Raw genomic sequence first — 17,604 nt, forward strand, 5'->3', positions numbered from 1 at the left:
GAATCCAGTCTACCAATATAAAATCAAAGTATGACTTGGCCCCTTTTTAGCCATGTGACTTGGTTTCACTGTCTGTAGCATATGCTTGACCTAACTTTCTGCATTACATTGATGATTATGTGAGATGTGTGAAATTGCTTTGAAACTATAGAGTGTTACATAAATATGAATATAGCATCATGTTTACTTTTTATCCCTTATTTTGCCCTTATTTTTCCCTAGTTCATATGTGTTTCTTCCATATAAAGTTTCTTTTCCTTTGATATATATATTTAACTTTGGCTATTACTTAGGTGCTAATAATGATCTACTGTGAATTTATATACTTTAGGGCACAAATCAAGAGGTAGCCATAGAAACCTTACTTGGCTCTTTTGGAGAAAGGCTACATCTAATTGAACATCTATCAGTGTACCAGGATAGTACTCTGAAATTGGAATTTGTCAAATTTGAAGTATATCACCTTACGACAAACAAAATTTCCACTAATTGTAAATTAGGAAATGGTCATTGGAGTTTAAATCTTTTTAAGAAAGCTTTTCATAATTAAATCACCTTTATACATAGTAAGTAGATTTTGAAGTTTGAGTAAGGAAAATTGTAAATTGAGAATGCAGTCTTTTCTCCCTTTTCCCCCTTCCTACCTTCTCTTTCTCTTCCACTTTCCCCTCAGTTTTGGTTGCTGTTAATGAAAATTAAAATAGAGCATTTGTTTATTGTTTTAGTTTTATGGGTAAATTTGGGTTTGGTGTGGTGTTTCCATAATTTTGATTTTTTTTTTTAAACTTTTTTTTTAAAACGTAGTTTTTTTTTTTTTTTAAACATAGTTCCTTTTTTTTTCCTGTTGTTAAAAATAAATATTTGTGTATCCTTCAGAAAGCATTCATTTTTTAAGCATGTTTGAATATCACATGAGGCAATTAACAAAACTTGGTGCTTTAGGGGCTGCTGCTTTTTATCTTAGTTCTTCCATTAAAAGACTGAATAACTGGGCAAATTAGAATAAACTTTAAATGGGCTAGAATGTTGTTCAAATTAAAATCTTTGTGAGGTCATCAAAGTGTATTAATATCCCTTTGGAAGAAAGATTTCAGTTCTGTAGGAAATACCAGATAAAGTAAATTATCTTAGGAGTCAGTTGTAATACTAAAAATATGAGCCTAAATTTTCAGAATTCAGTTTTTTCTTTCTTTTAGCTATGCTCCATTGAAGTAACTTGTGAATCAGCTAGTGTGATGGCAGCAACACTGGCTAATGGTGGCTTCTGCCCAATTACTGGTGAAAGAGTACTGAGCCCTGAAGCAGTTCGAAATACACTCAGTTTGATGCATTCATGTGGCATGTATGATTTCTCAGGGCAGTTTGCTTTCCATGTAAGTAATTGTTTAATCTTAACTTCTCTGGCAGGAAACTAGTTTGGACTAGCTCTTTTAAGAATGTAGTTTGAACTTTGCTGTACATTAGTTTTTGAGAGAGAGGCTTGTTTTCAAGGTTAATTTTTTACGGAATAGAGTTACAGAATATGAGTAAAGCAGTCTATGAACTTCAATTTTAATTTATAGAACTTATTTATTTTTAAGGCATTTCATTGTACAAGCTTTGGTACTTTTAGTTATTAATGTTTAATGTTATGGTGATTACATACCTCAAGAATTCTTTAAGTTCAGAAACAGTGCATAAGTGATGTTTAACATCTTTGGTTACAACCATGGGTGTTTTAAAGGCCTTAAAGTATATTAAAGTTAAAGCTTAAAAAATGTACTTCTTTAAGCTCCATTGTACACTTGCCATCTGCAAAATGTTATAAACTTTTATTTCATTTTATGTCAAGTCGTAATGCCATAAAAATTTCTCTGAAAATTTTAAAACTTCAAAAAATAGATGCACTTAAACACAGTATTCAACTTCAGTAATTATCAATACAAGACCAATCTTGTTTCACCTATATTACACCTACCCCACTGTTTTCATAGTTGATTATGTAATTCTCAATGGTAAGGACTCTTAAAAAATCCACAGTACCATCATTATGTATAACAATCTAAATAGAATTTTAACCATTTATGGCATCAAAATGTTTAGTCAATGTTCAGATTATCTTAAAAATTATTTATGATTTCTTTGACTTGGATTACAAATAAGGGCCATACATTGCGATTAGTTGTGTCTCTATTATTATTTTTTAAATCTATAGTCTCCCCGTTGACCTCTTTTTTCTTGTTGTTTTTGGTTGAAAAAACTGAATCATTTTGCCCATATAGTTTCTCAGAGTTTAGATTTTGCTTATTACATTCCTCCTGTTGTCCCTTGTATTCTCTGTAAATGGGTAGGTCTCCTTCAGGTGATTACTTTGTATTGCTTACTTTTCTGCGAGATTACTTCTAACAAGAGGCATTCATGTCTGAATGTTAGTAAGCCATTAATGAACACTGTCCCGATGACATTAGTTTTGTCTTTTATCATAATTATTATCAGGTTTTACATAATGTTAACCTAAGTGTTTTGAAGAGGATTAATTTGAATTAGTACCATCCTATCTCTGTTCTTTAGAATTTCTCTGTCAATGTACCATAGAGAATCTTTGCAGAAGATATAATTTTTCAGTGTTTTTAGTCAAGTTTTTTTGAAAATAACTTTTCATACTTAAAAACAATATTTATTACAGAACAATTAGAAAATACAGTCAAAAAGAATAAAATAAAAATGTGCATAGCCCTACAGTTACATCTATTTAGATATATAATCTGCTTTAATGCCTTAGAGTATATGTTTCAAAACTTTTCTCTTTCTCTTGTTTTTTGTTTTTGTTTTTTTGCTTTTTAGGGCTGCACCTGCAGCATGTGGAAGTTCTCAGGCTAGAGGTTGAATTGGAGTTGGAGTTGCCACCCTATACCACAGCCCTGGCAACACCAGATCCAAGCCACATCTGCAACCTACACCACAGCTCACAGCAACACCAGTTCCTAAACCTACTGAGCGAGGCCAAGGATCATACCTGCATCCTCATGGATACTGGTTGGTTTCATAACCCACTGAGCCACAACTGGAACTCCTGAAAACTTTTTGTATATTTAAATATATCCAAACTGTTTTTGTGAGTGTCTTTTCATTTCCTAGAAACATATTGATAAATACTTACCTATAACATTTTTAGTGTTCGAATTCTGTTGTGTGAATAAATCCCATAATTTTTAAACCAATTTTCTTATTCTTGGACGTAACTTTTCTTATTTTAAATGTTAACATGAATGTCCATTTTTAAAAATTATTTTCAGGTTGGTCTTCCTGCAAAATCTGGAGTTGCTGGAGGCATTCTTTTAGTTGTCCCCAATGTCATGGGCATGATGTGCTGGTCTCCTCCTCTGGACAAGATGGGCAACAGTGTTAAGGGAATTCACTTCTGTCATGTAAGCATATTTTCTTAATGAAAATAATGATCATGTAAGTTGAGCCATCTAGTGATTCTACTTTTATACTCCTTTCCATAGTGTATTGATTGTTGGCACTTTGCCTTTCAGTTACCTGGCTGTGGTGGAAGTGTTCATAGAGGAGCTTTAAATTTCCTCCATCAGACAGCTCCCATATAATCTTCACAAAAACTACATTTGTTTGATGGGGTTTTTTCCTTGATGGTTTTATTTTAATTCTCATGATTGAATTTTCAGTTTCCAAAAGCTCAGCAAAAAATATTAAACATGGAGAAGACATTTAAATCCCAACATAAATAAGATTGTTACAGTTATAGTATCATTTTTAATGTGCATGGTTGAATATCTTTGTTCATAAACTACCTTTAAAAGCTTTTTTTTTTTTTTTTTGAGGAAATAAGCACTGCAATTTAAAATTATTACTACTCTTTTTTTTTTTTTTTGCCATTTCTTGGGCCGCTTCCACGGCATATGGAGGTTCCCAGGCTAGGGGTTGAATCGGAGCTGTAGCCGCCGGCCTACACCAGAGCCACAGCAACGCAGGATCCAAGCCACATCTGTGACCTACACCACAGCTCAGTGCAACGCCGGATCCTTAACCCACTAAGCAAGGCCAGGGATCGAACCCACAACCTCATGGTTCCTAGTCGGATTCGTTAACCACTGTGCCACGATGGGAACTCCTAAAATTATTACTATTCTTAACTAGTTCAGTATTTAATGTTATTACCCAAGTCTTGCTAATATTTTATCTTCCAGGTTTATATACATTTACTTCCTAGAGTCTGCACTGAGTGTCATAATTTTTCTGCAGACTTTCTCAATTAAAATTCTGATTTATTTTTCAGTTTTTCATATTTTACAAAAACTGGAGAATGACATTAAATTTCTTACAGCTTAAAATAGATTGTAACTGGGAGATTTCTTTATATTTCTATAGTGCTTTATAGTTATTTGAAAGAAGAATTCTTTCATATGGTCTGTTATCATAATGCCCATTTTTTAGTAAGTGAAAGTTAAATAATTTGAATAGCTGAGCCCCAGGAACATGTTAGTAAGCAGTGTTTTCAAAATCTGTATCCATGTCTTCTCATTCTGATTTCAGTCTTCTTTTTTTTTTTTTTTTTTTTTTTTTTTTGGCTTTTTAGGGCCCTACCTGCGGCATGTGGAAGTTCCTAAGCTAGGAGTACAATCCGGCCTATGCCACAGCCACGGTAACTTGGGATCCGAATCACATCTGTGATATGCAGCACAGCTCATGGCAGTGCCAGATCCTTAACCTACTGAGCAAGGCCAGGGATTGAACCTGCATCCTCATGGATGCTAGTCAGGTTTCATTACTGCTGAGACACAGTGGTAGAGGATGCAAGAAGAAGGTGCATCAGTACTCTTCTTGACACATCATGCTGCTTTATTAATGTGTAGTGGTGCTTTGCATGAGATAGAGTTAAATTGGACAATATTAATGTAATTTGTTAAAATATGAACAATAGCCAGTGACTAGCCAATTTTTCATACTTCTTTTTATTTACAGGATCTTGTTTCTCTGTGTAATTTCCATAACTATGATAATTTGAGACACTTTGCAAAAAAACTTGATCCTCGAAGAGAAGGTGGTGATCAAAGGGTAAGCAAAATTCTTATTTAGATTATTATGTAATTTTTTAAAGAGAAAAAGAGATTTTTAAAGAGAAAATGAGATTTAAATGAAATTTGATTGTTAATGGCCTCATATCTTTACTGGTAAATAAATTATTGATATTATCATCCTGGACCAGTAATACATAGATATTAAATATTGTTGTTTTATTTAAATTGAATTTGGTTAGTCTAGGAACAGGGGTTCCTCCCCTTATTTTTTTTGCTATTTTAAGCAATATTTCTTAGAATTGATTGTCAAAATAATACACATTGGCAAGTGTACATGCTGTAAAGAGAAAATTTTTATGCTTAATATTTGTCAGTTATAGTCTAAAATTTATCTTGATATGGATGGATGTGTAAATGGAAAGGGATTGTAGTATTAGTGAGGACCTTACAAAGCTTCATAATAAGTTTTAAAGGTCACTGTAGATAATATATTTTTCTGTAAAAGGTGTTTGATGCAATATTCCTGATACTGTTATTTTAAAGTAGTATTTGTTATCAGTGTGTTTAGCTTCATATTTTTACACATATACACTCCTTTTTTAAGGAGTCAGGACTTAAATTTCAGGAACAAGATTTTTTTGTTTGTTTTCATTGTTCACTGGACTAGAGCACTTGTTTTGAATTTAAATTCCTTTGCACCTGAAATGCACAATGTTTTAGAGTAAAATTACCTAATTAGACTTGAAGCTAACATGTATGAAGCACTATTAAGTAGAAAATATGTTTTACATATACCAATTTTCCTATTGTTAGTTCCAACCAAATAATCTCTAATAAAATGAGAATTATGTAAAACCCACAGAATAGAAACTTCCATGGGAGTCAACATGAGTAACATAAAGCAAAACATCAGATGGTAGTGGGTGAAAATGTTAGCAGATTTTAATAACATTCATTGAAAAATACCGTTTTATAGCTTGGACCTTTCTTCACTCAAGTGCACTAATAAATTATGTATGTTGCTTGAACAACTAGCATTCCTTTGGACCATTGGACTATGAAAGTCTCCAACAAGAACTTGCTTTAAAAGAGACAGTATGGAAAAAAGTGTCACCTGAGTCAAATGAGGACATCTCTACAACTGTAGTATATAGAATGGAAAGTCTGGGAGAGAAAAGCTAAAGAAATGGGTTCTAGTTTCAGAATGTTCTTCATTTAACCTTTCAAACATCTTTAGTCTTTTTTGCATACTATATTTATTTGAGTTTTTTGTGTTCTCAAACCTGGGTGCTGGAACCATATAAAGCTTTTTTTTTTTTTTAACCTTTGTGTAAAGTTAATAGATTAAAAGGTGAATTTGTCAGTCTTTTAAAAAGTATTTATGACAAAGCAAATTTGCTTTATTTTTTAAAAATGAAAGGAAAAATTTCTTTAAAATTTTTCTTGGTATAATTAAAATTTTAACTATATATGTATTCAGGTAATCTATTTTAAAATATTAACAGAAAATTATAATTGGTTCTGAAACCCACACTTAGAACTCATAAATTTCATCACATTTTTTCTTTCCCAGTTTTAAAACTGAGATGATGTCTACAGTAACAGTAAAAAGTATTTCTATGCTAAATACAAAACTAAAAAGGCAGAATAATGAATTCCAAATTATTTAATATAGCAGTAGTTTATAAAATTAGCTTAACATTTTATGCCATTTGTAGTGATAGATTGGCTTTAATTTTTTTAGCTTTAAATTTTAAGGAATTCATTTAAAATTTTATCAGATACTTTTAAGTCCTGTCTTTGCTTTTTCACTTTGCAATTTATTTGTTCTGTCAGAATTGTCACATATAGGACTGTCTTATGTTATTAAAACATTCCAGCCAAAGAATTTCAGCTGTAAGATAATGACATGTTTCATTGTTAAAAAAGCTATAATGGTTACTCAGAAGGAACAGCAACAGTGAGTGTCTTCAAGTGAAATGTTTACCTGAACAATTTTATTTTCATAATATCCACATAACTTTTACTGTGTTATATTTAAGTATGAATGGTGAATGTTGGTTTTTAGCTTTTAATAATTATCATAATTTACAAATGCTAATGAATCTATTATAAATTATAACATCTGATAAAGTTTGTTCTATTTGAACTCTTAGAGTAGGAAATGAATTCAGTGTGAAGGTAGTAAGTATACTGCTAAAGTACCTGTTAAATCTGAATTCTTTTGTTCGGTTATAAAAATGCAATATTGAGAATCAAAACTTGTTTTGAAGAGAAGAACTATAGGTTCTACACAACTAATTTCAAATAATTCAGTGTTTAAAGTCTGGCTTGGCAAAGTGATGATAAAATTCTGTAGGACTATTCACACTTCTTTCTTCCTCCGTATATACCTCTCTGTTTCTCCCCATAGTTGCCCACAGCTTCAAGATTTTGGAGGGGCAACAATAGGGTCAAAAGGAGAACTTCATAGTTTTTTAGTGTTGTGGCATACATGTGATAAGGTCTATAAAAGTAATTATAGTGTAGCAAAAATATTTTATTGAATGATTTAGATGCTAATGCAAATATAGGTAAAGAAAATCTTGATTATAGGACAGTTTGAGTTTGGGAACTGTGATATTAAGAAAAAGAAGCTCCCTCTCAAAGTTGTTGGTCAAAAGCCTTTTGGACTGACGTATTAAACATATATTGAAATAATTATATGTTAAATTTTAGAGGATATTACCAAGGATTTTATGGCTGCTTGTAAGTTCCTCTGATGGACAGATGCATATCCTAACTGGATGCTTCTGGTTTGGCCATTTACAGGAGAATGATGTGTCTGAAAGCATAACCTGTGCTATACCTTGGGACAGTGTCATTTATGGTTTTAGTTTCACAGAGCTATTTTCAGTTTGGGGAACTATGTCTTAATTGATAGTTTAAAAAAAAGGCTTTATTTTTTTCTTCATGCTCTAATTGTTACCTTTTACTGTTTCATTTGGAAGTTTTACTTTATAAAATGAAAATTTAATATTTTGTGTCCATGTTTGTATAGATTTCAAAATTATGTTAATTTGTGCCACTTACTATGTTGGTAAGGTTTAAATACGCACTTACTGTTGGAGTAGGGTTATCTGAACTACTTTGTTTATAGAATCATGTGGATGAGCATCCACAAATTTTTGTAGGAAGGTATAAATGGAAGAAGAGGAAAGATGTGAATAAGCTCCCAAACTTTACTTTAAAAACCAAGAAGGAAAATCTTTGCCAGACATAAAGACATTATTTTGATTCTTCTTCCAGTATTTTAAATATCTTTTCAAATAAAGTTCTTGAAAAGTACCCAGTATTGTTGGATTTAATGTTTTATGCCTTACTGATTCTTGATATTCAAGCATTTTGAAGTTAGCTTGTTTCTTTTTTTTTCCATCATTAACATTTCATTTGAAATGCAAATCCTTTCTGAATACTTTATTTTTAGCATAAATGTTGTGCATTTTATCTTAGTGTTTGGATTAAAACATTTGTGTTATTTAGCTTCCTTTTATTTGCTTTGTATATTAATGTACCTTTTTATTTTCCAGTATGCCTACTTTTTGTATTGTACAATAAATTTATTTTAAGCTGATAAATATTGTTTTTTTTTTTTTTAATGAAAGCAACTCCAGCATTTTAAGTACAAGTAGTTGGAATTTTAACTTAAAAAAAGTTCTTTATGAAGATACTATTAAAAGGCTTTACACTTTTAATTCATTCTGAGGCTGCTGTGAATCGAAGCTAGAAATACTCAAGACTTTGACTTTATTTATTTTTTTTTTTTAATGCAGTATAGCATTGGTGGGGTTTTTGGCGGGGAAGATGTTTTTCTGTTGGTTGTACTAGAAGTGTTTGAATAAAGACCTTTCTCCCAATTTTTTTTGTTGTTTTTCCATTTGACAACTTAACAAAAAAAGGCTACCCTATTTGCAGGTTCTATTTTCTGAGGAAGAGTATCACTGATAAACTATGTAACTGTTGTTGGATCTGTTATCTAGAGTAGGGAAAACATTGCCAAATCAAATGAAGGGTATCATTGCTTTAGAATAGAACTGTTAATCTTAGTAGAATTGATAATTGAGTTGAATAACTATAATATTGAAATGCATCTTAATTATTTTTTAAGGAATTTGATTTTCCAAAGAAACTTAGAAATATGCTATTTCTACAGCATGGTCCAAATTATAATGAGGTTCTATGCATTGTAGGTCAAATATAGTACTTTAAATTTTTGTTTGATGAAATCTGCCATTCATATCCCAAATATATTTAAGTTTTAAAACCATTTGAAAGGTAAATTTTGTTATTTATAGGAATTTGTATTTATCTGCGGAATTTTTTTCATAAAATTCTTTTGAGACTAAGTAAGGAGTTCCATTGTCATGATATATTTAGTATGTAAGTTTATTATCACTTGCTTTTAAAGATACATTTGGGGTTTTTTTGTTGTTGCTCTTTTTAGTACATTTGAAACAGAATAACTCAAAGAGCTTGGACATCTTGTTCTGACAGTATAATTTCATAGGCATGTATATAGAAAGAACCACTGATATATATACTGATAATTTATATCTCATGTATGTGTTTGTGTGTATATCTAATATGTCTCTCTGTATTTATATTTTAATCCCTCTCTATCCATCTATATCCTAAAAATCAGTAGCAGTGTTTGCTACATAGTATGTCATGTATAATTGGTTCATTGATCTAGTTTAAGTTTTGTTGTAGGAGAACTTTGAACATTTATGTTGCCCTAGAATTTGTAAAATATAATATATTGTACTTGTTCAGTTTATCTTTAAATGTTTGTGGTTTTTGTTTTGCTCCCATTCACTATCAGCACTGTCAGAGTAGGAGGATAATGATATTGGAGAACTGCACAAAAGGGAGAGCAAGAACATTAGATTTCATGTGGAAGCTGTCTTTATTGTTTCCAAAATTATTACCTAGAAGGATTATATTCAACTTAATATACTTAGTTTGAACAGTTTATAAAATAGTTTTATTCCAAAAATTGTGTGCAATTTTTTAAGAATCTGCTTTGCAGAATTCCTGTTGTGGCTCAGCAATAATGAACCTGACTAGCATCCATAAGGACATGGGTTCAATCACTGGCCTCGCCCAGTGGGTCAGGATCAGGCATTGCCATGAGCTGTGGTGTAGGCCAGCAGCCACAGCTCCGATTCATCCCCTGGCCTGGGAACTTCCATATGCTGAGGGTGCAGCCCTGAAAAGGGGGAAGAAAAAAAAAAAGAGAGAGAGAATGCTTTGCTATTCGTTTGTAGAAATTTAGTTTTTTCTCCTTGATGGTCTTGAAAATGCTAGAATGCATTTTTTTATATTATAATTTTTGATTAAGATCAGATGTTGGAGATGGGGCTTGTCGCAATGCATCATGGGCCATCCCTCAGATTTTTATTTAAACTTATTCAGAGTAGAATTTACTTTTAGTCCTTTCACTGTCATGTAGTTTAAGACCAAAATTACATATGAACATATACATTCAAGTATATCAAGTTCAATCACTTTTATTTCAGGTAGTAACACGTATTTGTTTCCTATACTGTTTAGAAATGGAAGGAATTAAATTGAATTAGGGATTCTTTTATTCTTCTTCCTCCTCCCTCTGCCCAAGTCATAGTTTATTAATGTGAATAATAAAATTAAAATTCAATGTTTTTTAGAGTCCTTAAATAGTAATAGGGGACCTTTTTTTTAAACAGAAGGTGTTAAGTAGCCTGATCATAAATCTTTATTGAATGAACTGATTTCTGTCACTGTAGGTTTAAAATGTTCCTTTCTACTTATATTTTATGAGCATATGAAAGGAAATTTATTTTAAAGTTGACTTTACTATTTCTGTCTCATAGGTTGTAGATCTATGATATTAATTTTTTGGTTTCTTTGGGGTTTTTTTGCTTTTTAGGGCTGCTCCTGCGGCATCTGTTAAGTTCCCAGACTAGGGGCTGAATTGAAGCTTCAGATAATGGCCTATGCCACAGCCATAGCAACTTGAGATCCAAGCTACGTCTGTGACCTACACCACAGCTCATGCAACACCAGATCCTTAATCTTCACTGAGCGAGGCCAGGGATTGTACCGGAGTTCTCATGGATCCTAGCTGGGTTTGTTATTGCTGAGCCACGACGGGAACTCCTATGTTATTAAGATATGCAAATGTGTAAAAACCAGTGTTAATCAAAACTTTATAACAGCTTCCTAATCCATTAACTTTTTAATTAAAACAGCTTCTAATTAGCACTTGGCACATTGCTTTTTTGGTGGCATATATGGTATTTTTGGCATAAATTACAAGACACTTCTTACTGAGAACTGTTACGTTTTTGTTAAATTAAAAAATGAGCAGGTAATAATCCTTGATGCCAAGTGCTTTGACGAACTCGTAAGCAGTCCAGTATGGAGGCTCTTAGGAATGAGTAATGAAATGACAAATTCTGGCAGTTGAATTTTTAACACTGTTATTAGACTTGTAACTCTGAATCTCATTTACTAATTCAGAAGTATTTTAGTTAAAATCTCAGTAGTAAAGAACAACTTGGTATACTTACTTTAAAGCCAAATTCTAATATCTGAGGACCTGGTGATTTTTCTGGACATAGTATTATTAAAAGTGATGATTTTTATTTCCTTAAGTCTTTACTTTGCTGAAATATTTTCAATCTATTTGGAGCCCTTATTAGCTTTTGAAAGGAAAAATTCTTACCTGAAACAGTTTTAAATTTCTGTTTCCATATTTTTGGTGATTTTTTATTTATATAATGAAAAATCTCATTGGCCTAGCAATTCCTCTTGGAACCCTTAGTTATAATTTTAATTCATATCCTGTAAACAGCTGAAGAGTTTTTATTTTTAAATCATAGTTCAACCTTTCTAGATCTTTGATGTTCTTCCATATACCATAATCTTGTAATTTGTTAGAATCATACAATTGAGCTGGAAAGTAATCTTAAAGGTTATCTGGCGCAAGCTCATGTTCCTCCTAACTCTTTCCCAGTTGATACCTTGCTTTCTCAATTAGCTTGTTTTTCCTCTTTTTTGATGGGGTTGGTTTATTTCACGTTTTGTTGAGACAGTCTTTTATTTGATGGTTGTTTATTTTTATTGAGATACATAATTGGCAGTACTAGTTAATATGACTGTAAATTATTTGGAAAACTAATTGCCCCATCAGCCTTTATTTAAGCTACTAAGGATCTGGTGGTGTTGTAAGCTGTGGTGTAGGTCCCAGCTGTGGCTCCAAATTCAAGACCCATGGCCTGAGAATTTCTGTATGCTACAGGTGTGGCTATAAGAAAAAAAAAACTACTTAATTGTATTTTTCTAGTATATAGTTATATGCCATGTTTATAAAGACTAGTAGAGTTAGAAGTGAATGTGCAATTATACAGTAGTTCTAAAAATAAAACATTACTCCAGAACCTTTGAAAGAAAGTAAAGAGTAGCGGAAATGTGACTAAAAATAAATGTTGCGCCATTGGCTTTTTAAAATAAATTCTTTTGGAGTTGGGCTAAATATATAAGTAAAAAGATTTTAAATAACCAAAAGGTTATTGGAGTTATAAACAAGATGTTTTCTGAGAAAATTTTTTTTTTCTTTTCAGTTTAGCTTTTTTCCAGCACATAGCATACAAAATATCTAGCTGCTTCCATTGTTTTTATTTTAGATAGTTGGGTCTTTGAATGGCTTTAGAAAAGGTTCCTTATTTGTCTGTTACTCTGTTGTGTATATTGTCCTCAGTACCAATCTTTTTCATAGTTCTGGGATTTTTATTTTTTGTTTATGAAGGAAATATATAATACTGTTTTTGACTGCATTAATTTTTAAAATACTTAGTTGACTTAAATGTTAAAACAAATATTATTAGTCAAAAAAAAGTACTGTTTTTAAATCTCAAAATCTAAATGTCATAGGAAGCTCTTCTCCCCACAAGTTTGTGTAGGTGAGAACTTGAATTTTTAAGGGACTGGCTGTTATTCAGTATAAACTCTGCTTGCTTTCACATTATATGTATTAAAATTAGAATGGTGCTGAAATGTTAGCATCAGTTATGTAAATATAACTTCGTATTTGGAATATTCCATTATAAAATCCAAATTAAAATGATGATCTTCAGCCTCTTGTTAAACTTTTCCTTAGGTTAGAATTACTAGTTCTCATTATTTTGTATGTGCCTTTCACAAATCATCATTAAGGACAATTACAGTTTGTCCTTTGTGAGGATAACATAAAATTTGAGTCTTTTTCCGTTAAGTGAGATTGATAATGTTATATAAAACCATGGTGTAAATTATTAATTGAACTACGTCCAAGGTCCATTGTGTTGTTCTTTCTCACAGTCACTCAAAATTAAAGGTCATAACTGAAAACTTTTAAATCTATTAATTTCAAGTATTCTTTTTTTTTTTTTTTCATCCTTTCCTATCATAGTCCATTTTTGGCTAGAAATGAGGTAACTTTAAAAATTATATCAAAGTTGTTCATAAAATGGGTTTTCATTTTCAAATCTTCATATTGCTGATATGTTCATTTCCATATCTTTTAATATTGTTGACCTTTGCCACTCTTTTATTTTCTTTAAAAAGTTTTTTTCTTAAATCCTTAAGTGTTAAAGTCTAAACTTCCTTTTTTCAATATAATATAGCTTATTTATTTTACAGTGAACTTTAAATACATATATCTGTGGGTCCAGGTCTATGCACAAGATTCATAATTTAAATAAAGAAATGAACTAAATAATATTGTTTCTACTTTGAGTTGAAATGAATAAATGCTATATTTTCTGCAAAATGGAACTTCATTGACATCCTTTGATGGAATTACAGGACAAGTGATTTTGTTAAAATTCTATGGTGACTAATACTACTAACTCTCTTTAATCATACCAATAAAATATTCCTGCCTTAATGTCTCTTCTTTTTACCTGAAAGAGAATGGTTTTTAGGAGGAGGAAAGTGAAGCTTAACTTTTTATTACCTGTTTGTGAAGTGTTTAAAAAACATTCTATTACAACAGTCGTGTGACATTTTTTTTCTTTCTCACCTGAAGGAGAAACAAAGGAGAAAAAACTAATTGCTGTGTTTTTGGCCAAGTAATAAAAACTTGAGAAGTATTATTTTTTATCTTGTCTCTTGTGCCATTTTATTTTACATCCACCATGTATGTCTGCCACAGAATCATCACTGTTTATTTGGTATCCCTTACATGTTCAGCTTTGTCATGTTATGATCTACTTACTCATGTGTTTGTACATTTACTTTGTATTGTAGGAGCTTTTGGATAGAGAGCTGCTGTTGTTTGTGTGTTGTGTATTTGTAGTTTTTGCTTTGTAAAAATTCTTACTCAGTGCCATTGTGAATCTTGTGTTAAGAATTTGGGATCTTCCGCAAAAGTTCTTAATAGATTGAAACTCTTGGTCTACCTAGTGCTTTTCAGACTCAGATAGTGAGTGCTGGGTGATTGGGCATAGGATCCTGGTGGGAGGCCTGATGGGATATACTCTGGGGATGAACTTAGTTTTGCTTTGCTTTTCATTTCCCAGTTGACAAACACACACATGCAGAGTGTTCAGGCAGTATGTTAGGTGTTGGAGATGCTGCTCTAAAAGAGGCAAGGCCGTTCCCCCTGTGGTGGTTACAATCATCTGTAGAGACAGAGAGGCTGCTTCAGTTCTATAACTTTAGGATTGGCAGTGGCAAGTTTTCTGTGCCATAAACTAGCAAGCACATTAAATATCACTGGCATCTAAACAGCCTTGGGACTCCTGGATAAAATTTCAATTTCATCAGTTGTATGTTTGGCTCACTTAATTCCATACAGCTAGAGGTTCAGAAATATGCCATTGTTTAGTATTAGTACAAACTTGTTACTCTGTCAACTAAATATGGTAAATTGGTGAGGGTTTTTTGTTTTTGTTTTTGTATTCCACTTCTTATCCAGAAAACTTCAGAATATGAAGCTGGAAAAAAAAAATGCTAGGTATTTGATAACTGACCAAGCAATCCCTGGGAAGAGTGCATAGATAAAATGAAGGATAGCAACCAAAAAGCCTTTTAAATATGTTTCAAGGGGGGCAGGGAACCATAGCCAGTATTTTGATGTCACTGCCAGCTTTGCTTCAATAAGCAATAATAATAGACATTGACTTATCTATAAATGTACATAATGCCAAATGAGTTTGACATAAATTTAAGGCTCAAGTCTAATAAAGGAAATTTTGTATATTGACTCAATCTACCACTGATTTTCAGAACGATTCTTAAAATCTCAAATATTTCCAATTTGATCAATTAATGAAATTCACTCTTCAAATCCTAACATTTGTTTAAAGTACAATTAACAGTATCTCTTCACTCAGTTCTACCAAATAGATGGCTAAATAAGGCTAAGAATCTAAACAAATATCAATTTTTAAAAGTTCACTTTAAAACAAACCATCTCATTAAGCTTCTTGTTAACTGTTCATGGCAGCAGTGTAGATGTTCAGCAGAAAATGCCACTAGGAGAAAGGACTAAGTCAGACTATGAAATAATAACCAATGTGCCACTCTCCTTATTAGAAAACTCTGCAGGAATTCCTGTTTTGGCTCACTGGTAACGAACCTGACTAGTTAGTATCCATGAGGATACGGGTTTGATCCCTGACCTCACTTGGTGGGTTAAGGATCCAGCATTGCCCCCAAGCTGCGGCGTAGGTCACAGATGCAGCTCAGATCTGGCGTGGCTGTGGCATAGGCTGGCAGCTGCAGCTCTGATTAACCCCTTGACCACAAGTGCAGCCATTGAAAAAAAGAAAAAGGAAAAAAATAAAACTGCAATTTTTTGTGTTCGTTAGGTATTTGCTGGGTGCTGGACCAACTACACAAAAGCAAACAGGTTTTACAGCACTTGGTGCCAAATTCAATTATTACTGTAATTTATTTTGCCCTGGACAGCTCCCTTTGCAGAGATGCACAGAAGGAGGAGGAAGGTGGTACTACCAGAGAAGTTTAAAATGTTTTACAAATAACAGAAAGTAGGTGCAAAAGTTCATTTGTTCATCTGCCTTCATGCAGCAGTTACAGAGCACCTGTCACAAGCCAGGAACTATTCTAAGTTCTGACAAGGTCACGTGAGATGCAGTCTCATGCACTGCATATCCCAGTAGTCAACACAGAAAATAACAGCTTGGATAAGTAAATTTTTGGAATGTTAATTTTGTGAAGGATAGGGAGCAAAAAAAACTTTAAGAAATGATACTGGTATTAACAGCCCAGTTGCAAAGATCCTCTCTGATTCTGCCGTAGGTTCATTAATGTTCTAGAAGTTGGTTTAGGGGCTCAAGCAGAATCTTTTGAAATTTAGTGTCATATATTCACAAAAACATAACCAGATGTGTATACAGTTGACACTTGAATAACATTAGGATTGGGGCCCTGACATCCCATACAGTCAAAAATCCACATGTAACTTTATGGTAAGCTCTCTGTATTCTTGGTTCCACATCTATAGATTCAACCAATTGGCAGATCCTATAATGCTGTGGTACATTTATTGAAAAATATATATAGAAGTTTACCCACACAATTAAAATCTCTGTTGTTCAAGGATCAACTGTATATTTTTCTCATCCTTCATCCTTGCCTCTTATAGCCACCAATCTGTCCTATGTATCTCTGTACTTGGTTTTTTTTAATAATAGATTCCAAATTTGAGAGAGATCATATAGTATTTGTCTTCCTCTATATAGTATTTGTCTTCCTCAGACTTATATCACATAGTATAATGCCCTTGAAGTTCACTCATGCTGTCATAATGGCAAGGTTTTGTTCTTTTTTTTAAATTTATTTTATTTTTCCCACTGTAGAGCAAGGGGATCAAGTTATCCTTACATGTATACATTTTTTTCCCACCCTTTGTTCTGTTGCAATATGAGTATCTAGACATAGTTCTCAATGCTACTCAGCAGGATCTTGTAAATCTATTCTAAGTTGTGTCTGATAAGCCCAAGCTCCCGATCCCTCCCACTCCCTCCCCCTCCCATCAGGCAGCCACAAGTCTCTTCTCCAAGTCCATGATTTTCTTTTCTGTGGAAAGGTTCATTTGTGCTGGATATTAGATTCCAGTTATAAGTGATATCATATAGTATTTGTCTTTGTCTTTCTGGCTTATTTCACTCAGGATGAGATTCTCTAGTTCCATCCATGTTGCTGCAAATGGCATTATGTCATTCCTTTTTATGGCTGAGTAGTATTCCATCGTGTATATATACCACATCTTCCTAATCCAGTCATCTGTCGATGGACATTTGGGTTGTTTCCGTGTCCTGGCTATTGTGAATAGTGCTGCAATGAACATGCGGGTGCATGTGTCTCTTTTAAGTAGAGCTTTGTCCGGATAGATGCCCAAAAGTGGGATTGCGGGGTCATATGGAAGTTCTATGTATAGATTTCTAAGGTATCTCCAAACTGTCCTCCATAGTGGCTGTACCAGTTTACATTCCCACCAAGAGTGCAGGAGGGTTCCCTTTTCTCCACAGCCCCTCCAGCACTTGTTATTTGTGGATTT

At 32.7% G+C, this 17,604-nt stretch overlaps 1 protein-coding gene across 6 annotated transcripts in view; it reads left to right on the forward strand.

The window, feature by feature from the left end:
• Positions 1 to 17,604, forward strand: part of GLS (glutaminase) — a 92,616-nt gene that overhangs the window by 43,570 nt on the left and 31,442 nt on the right. For 4 of the 6 annotated variants that reach the window (XM_021076049.1, XM_021076050.1, XM_021076053.1 and 1 more), the window contains 3 exons: positions 1,197 to 1,373; positions 3,276 to 3,407; positions 4,963 to 5,055. In XM_021076049.1, coding sequence (XP_020931708.1) covers positions 1,197 to 1,373; positions 3,276 to 3,407; positions 4,963 to 5,055 — 402 coding nt within the window. Of the gene's footprint in view, positions 1 to 1,196; positions 1,374 to 3,275; positions 3,408 to 4,962; positions 5,056 to 5,994; positions 8,915 to 17,604 lie in introns of those variants that run through there. The other 2 variants (XM_021076052.1, XM_021076051.1) reach the window with 2 other exon arrangements.

The sequence above is a fragment of the Sus scrofa genome, chromosome 15 (assembly GCF_000003025.6).
Source record: "Sus scrofa isolate TJ Tabasco breed Duroc chromosome 15, Sscrofa11.1, whole genome shotgun sequence".
Lineage (NCBI taxonomy): Eukaryota > Metazoa > Chordata > Mammalia > Artiodactyla > Suidae > Sus > Sus scrofa.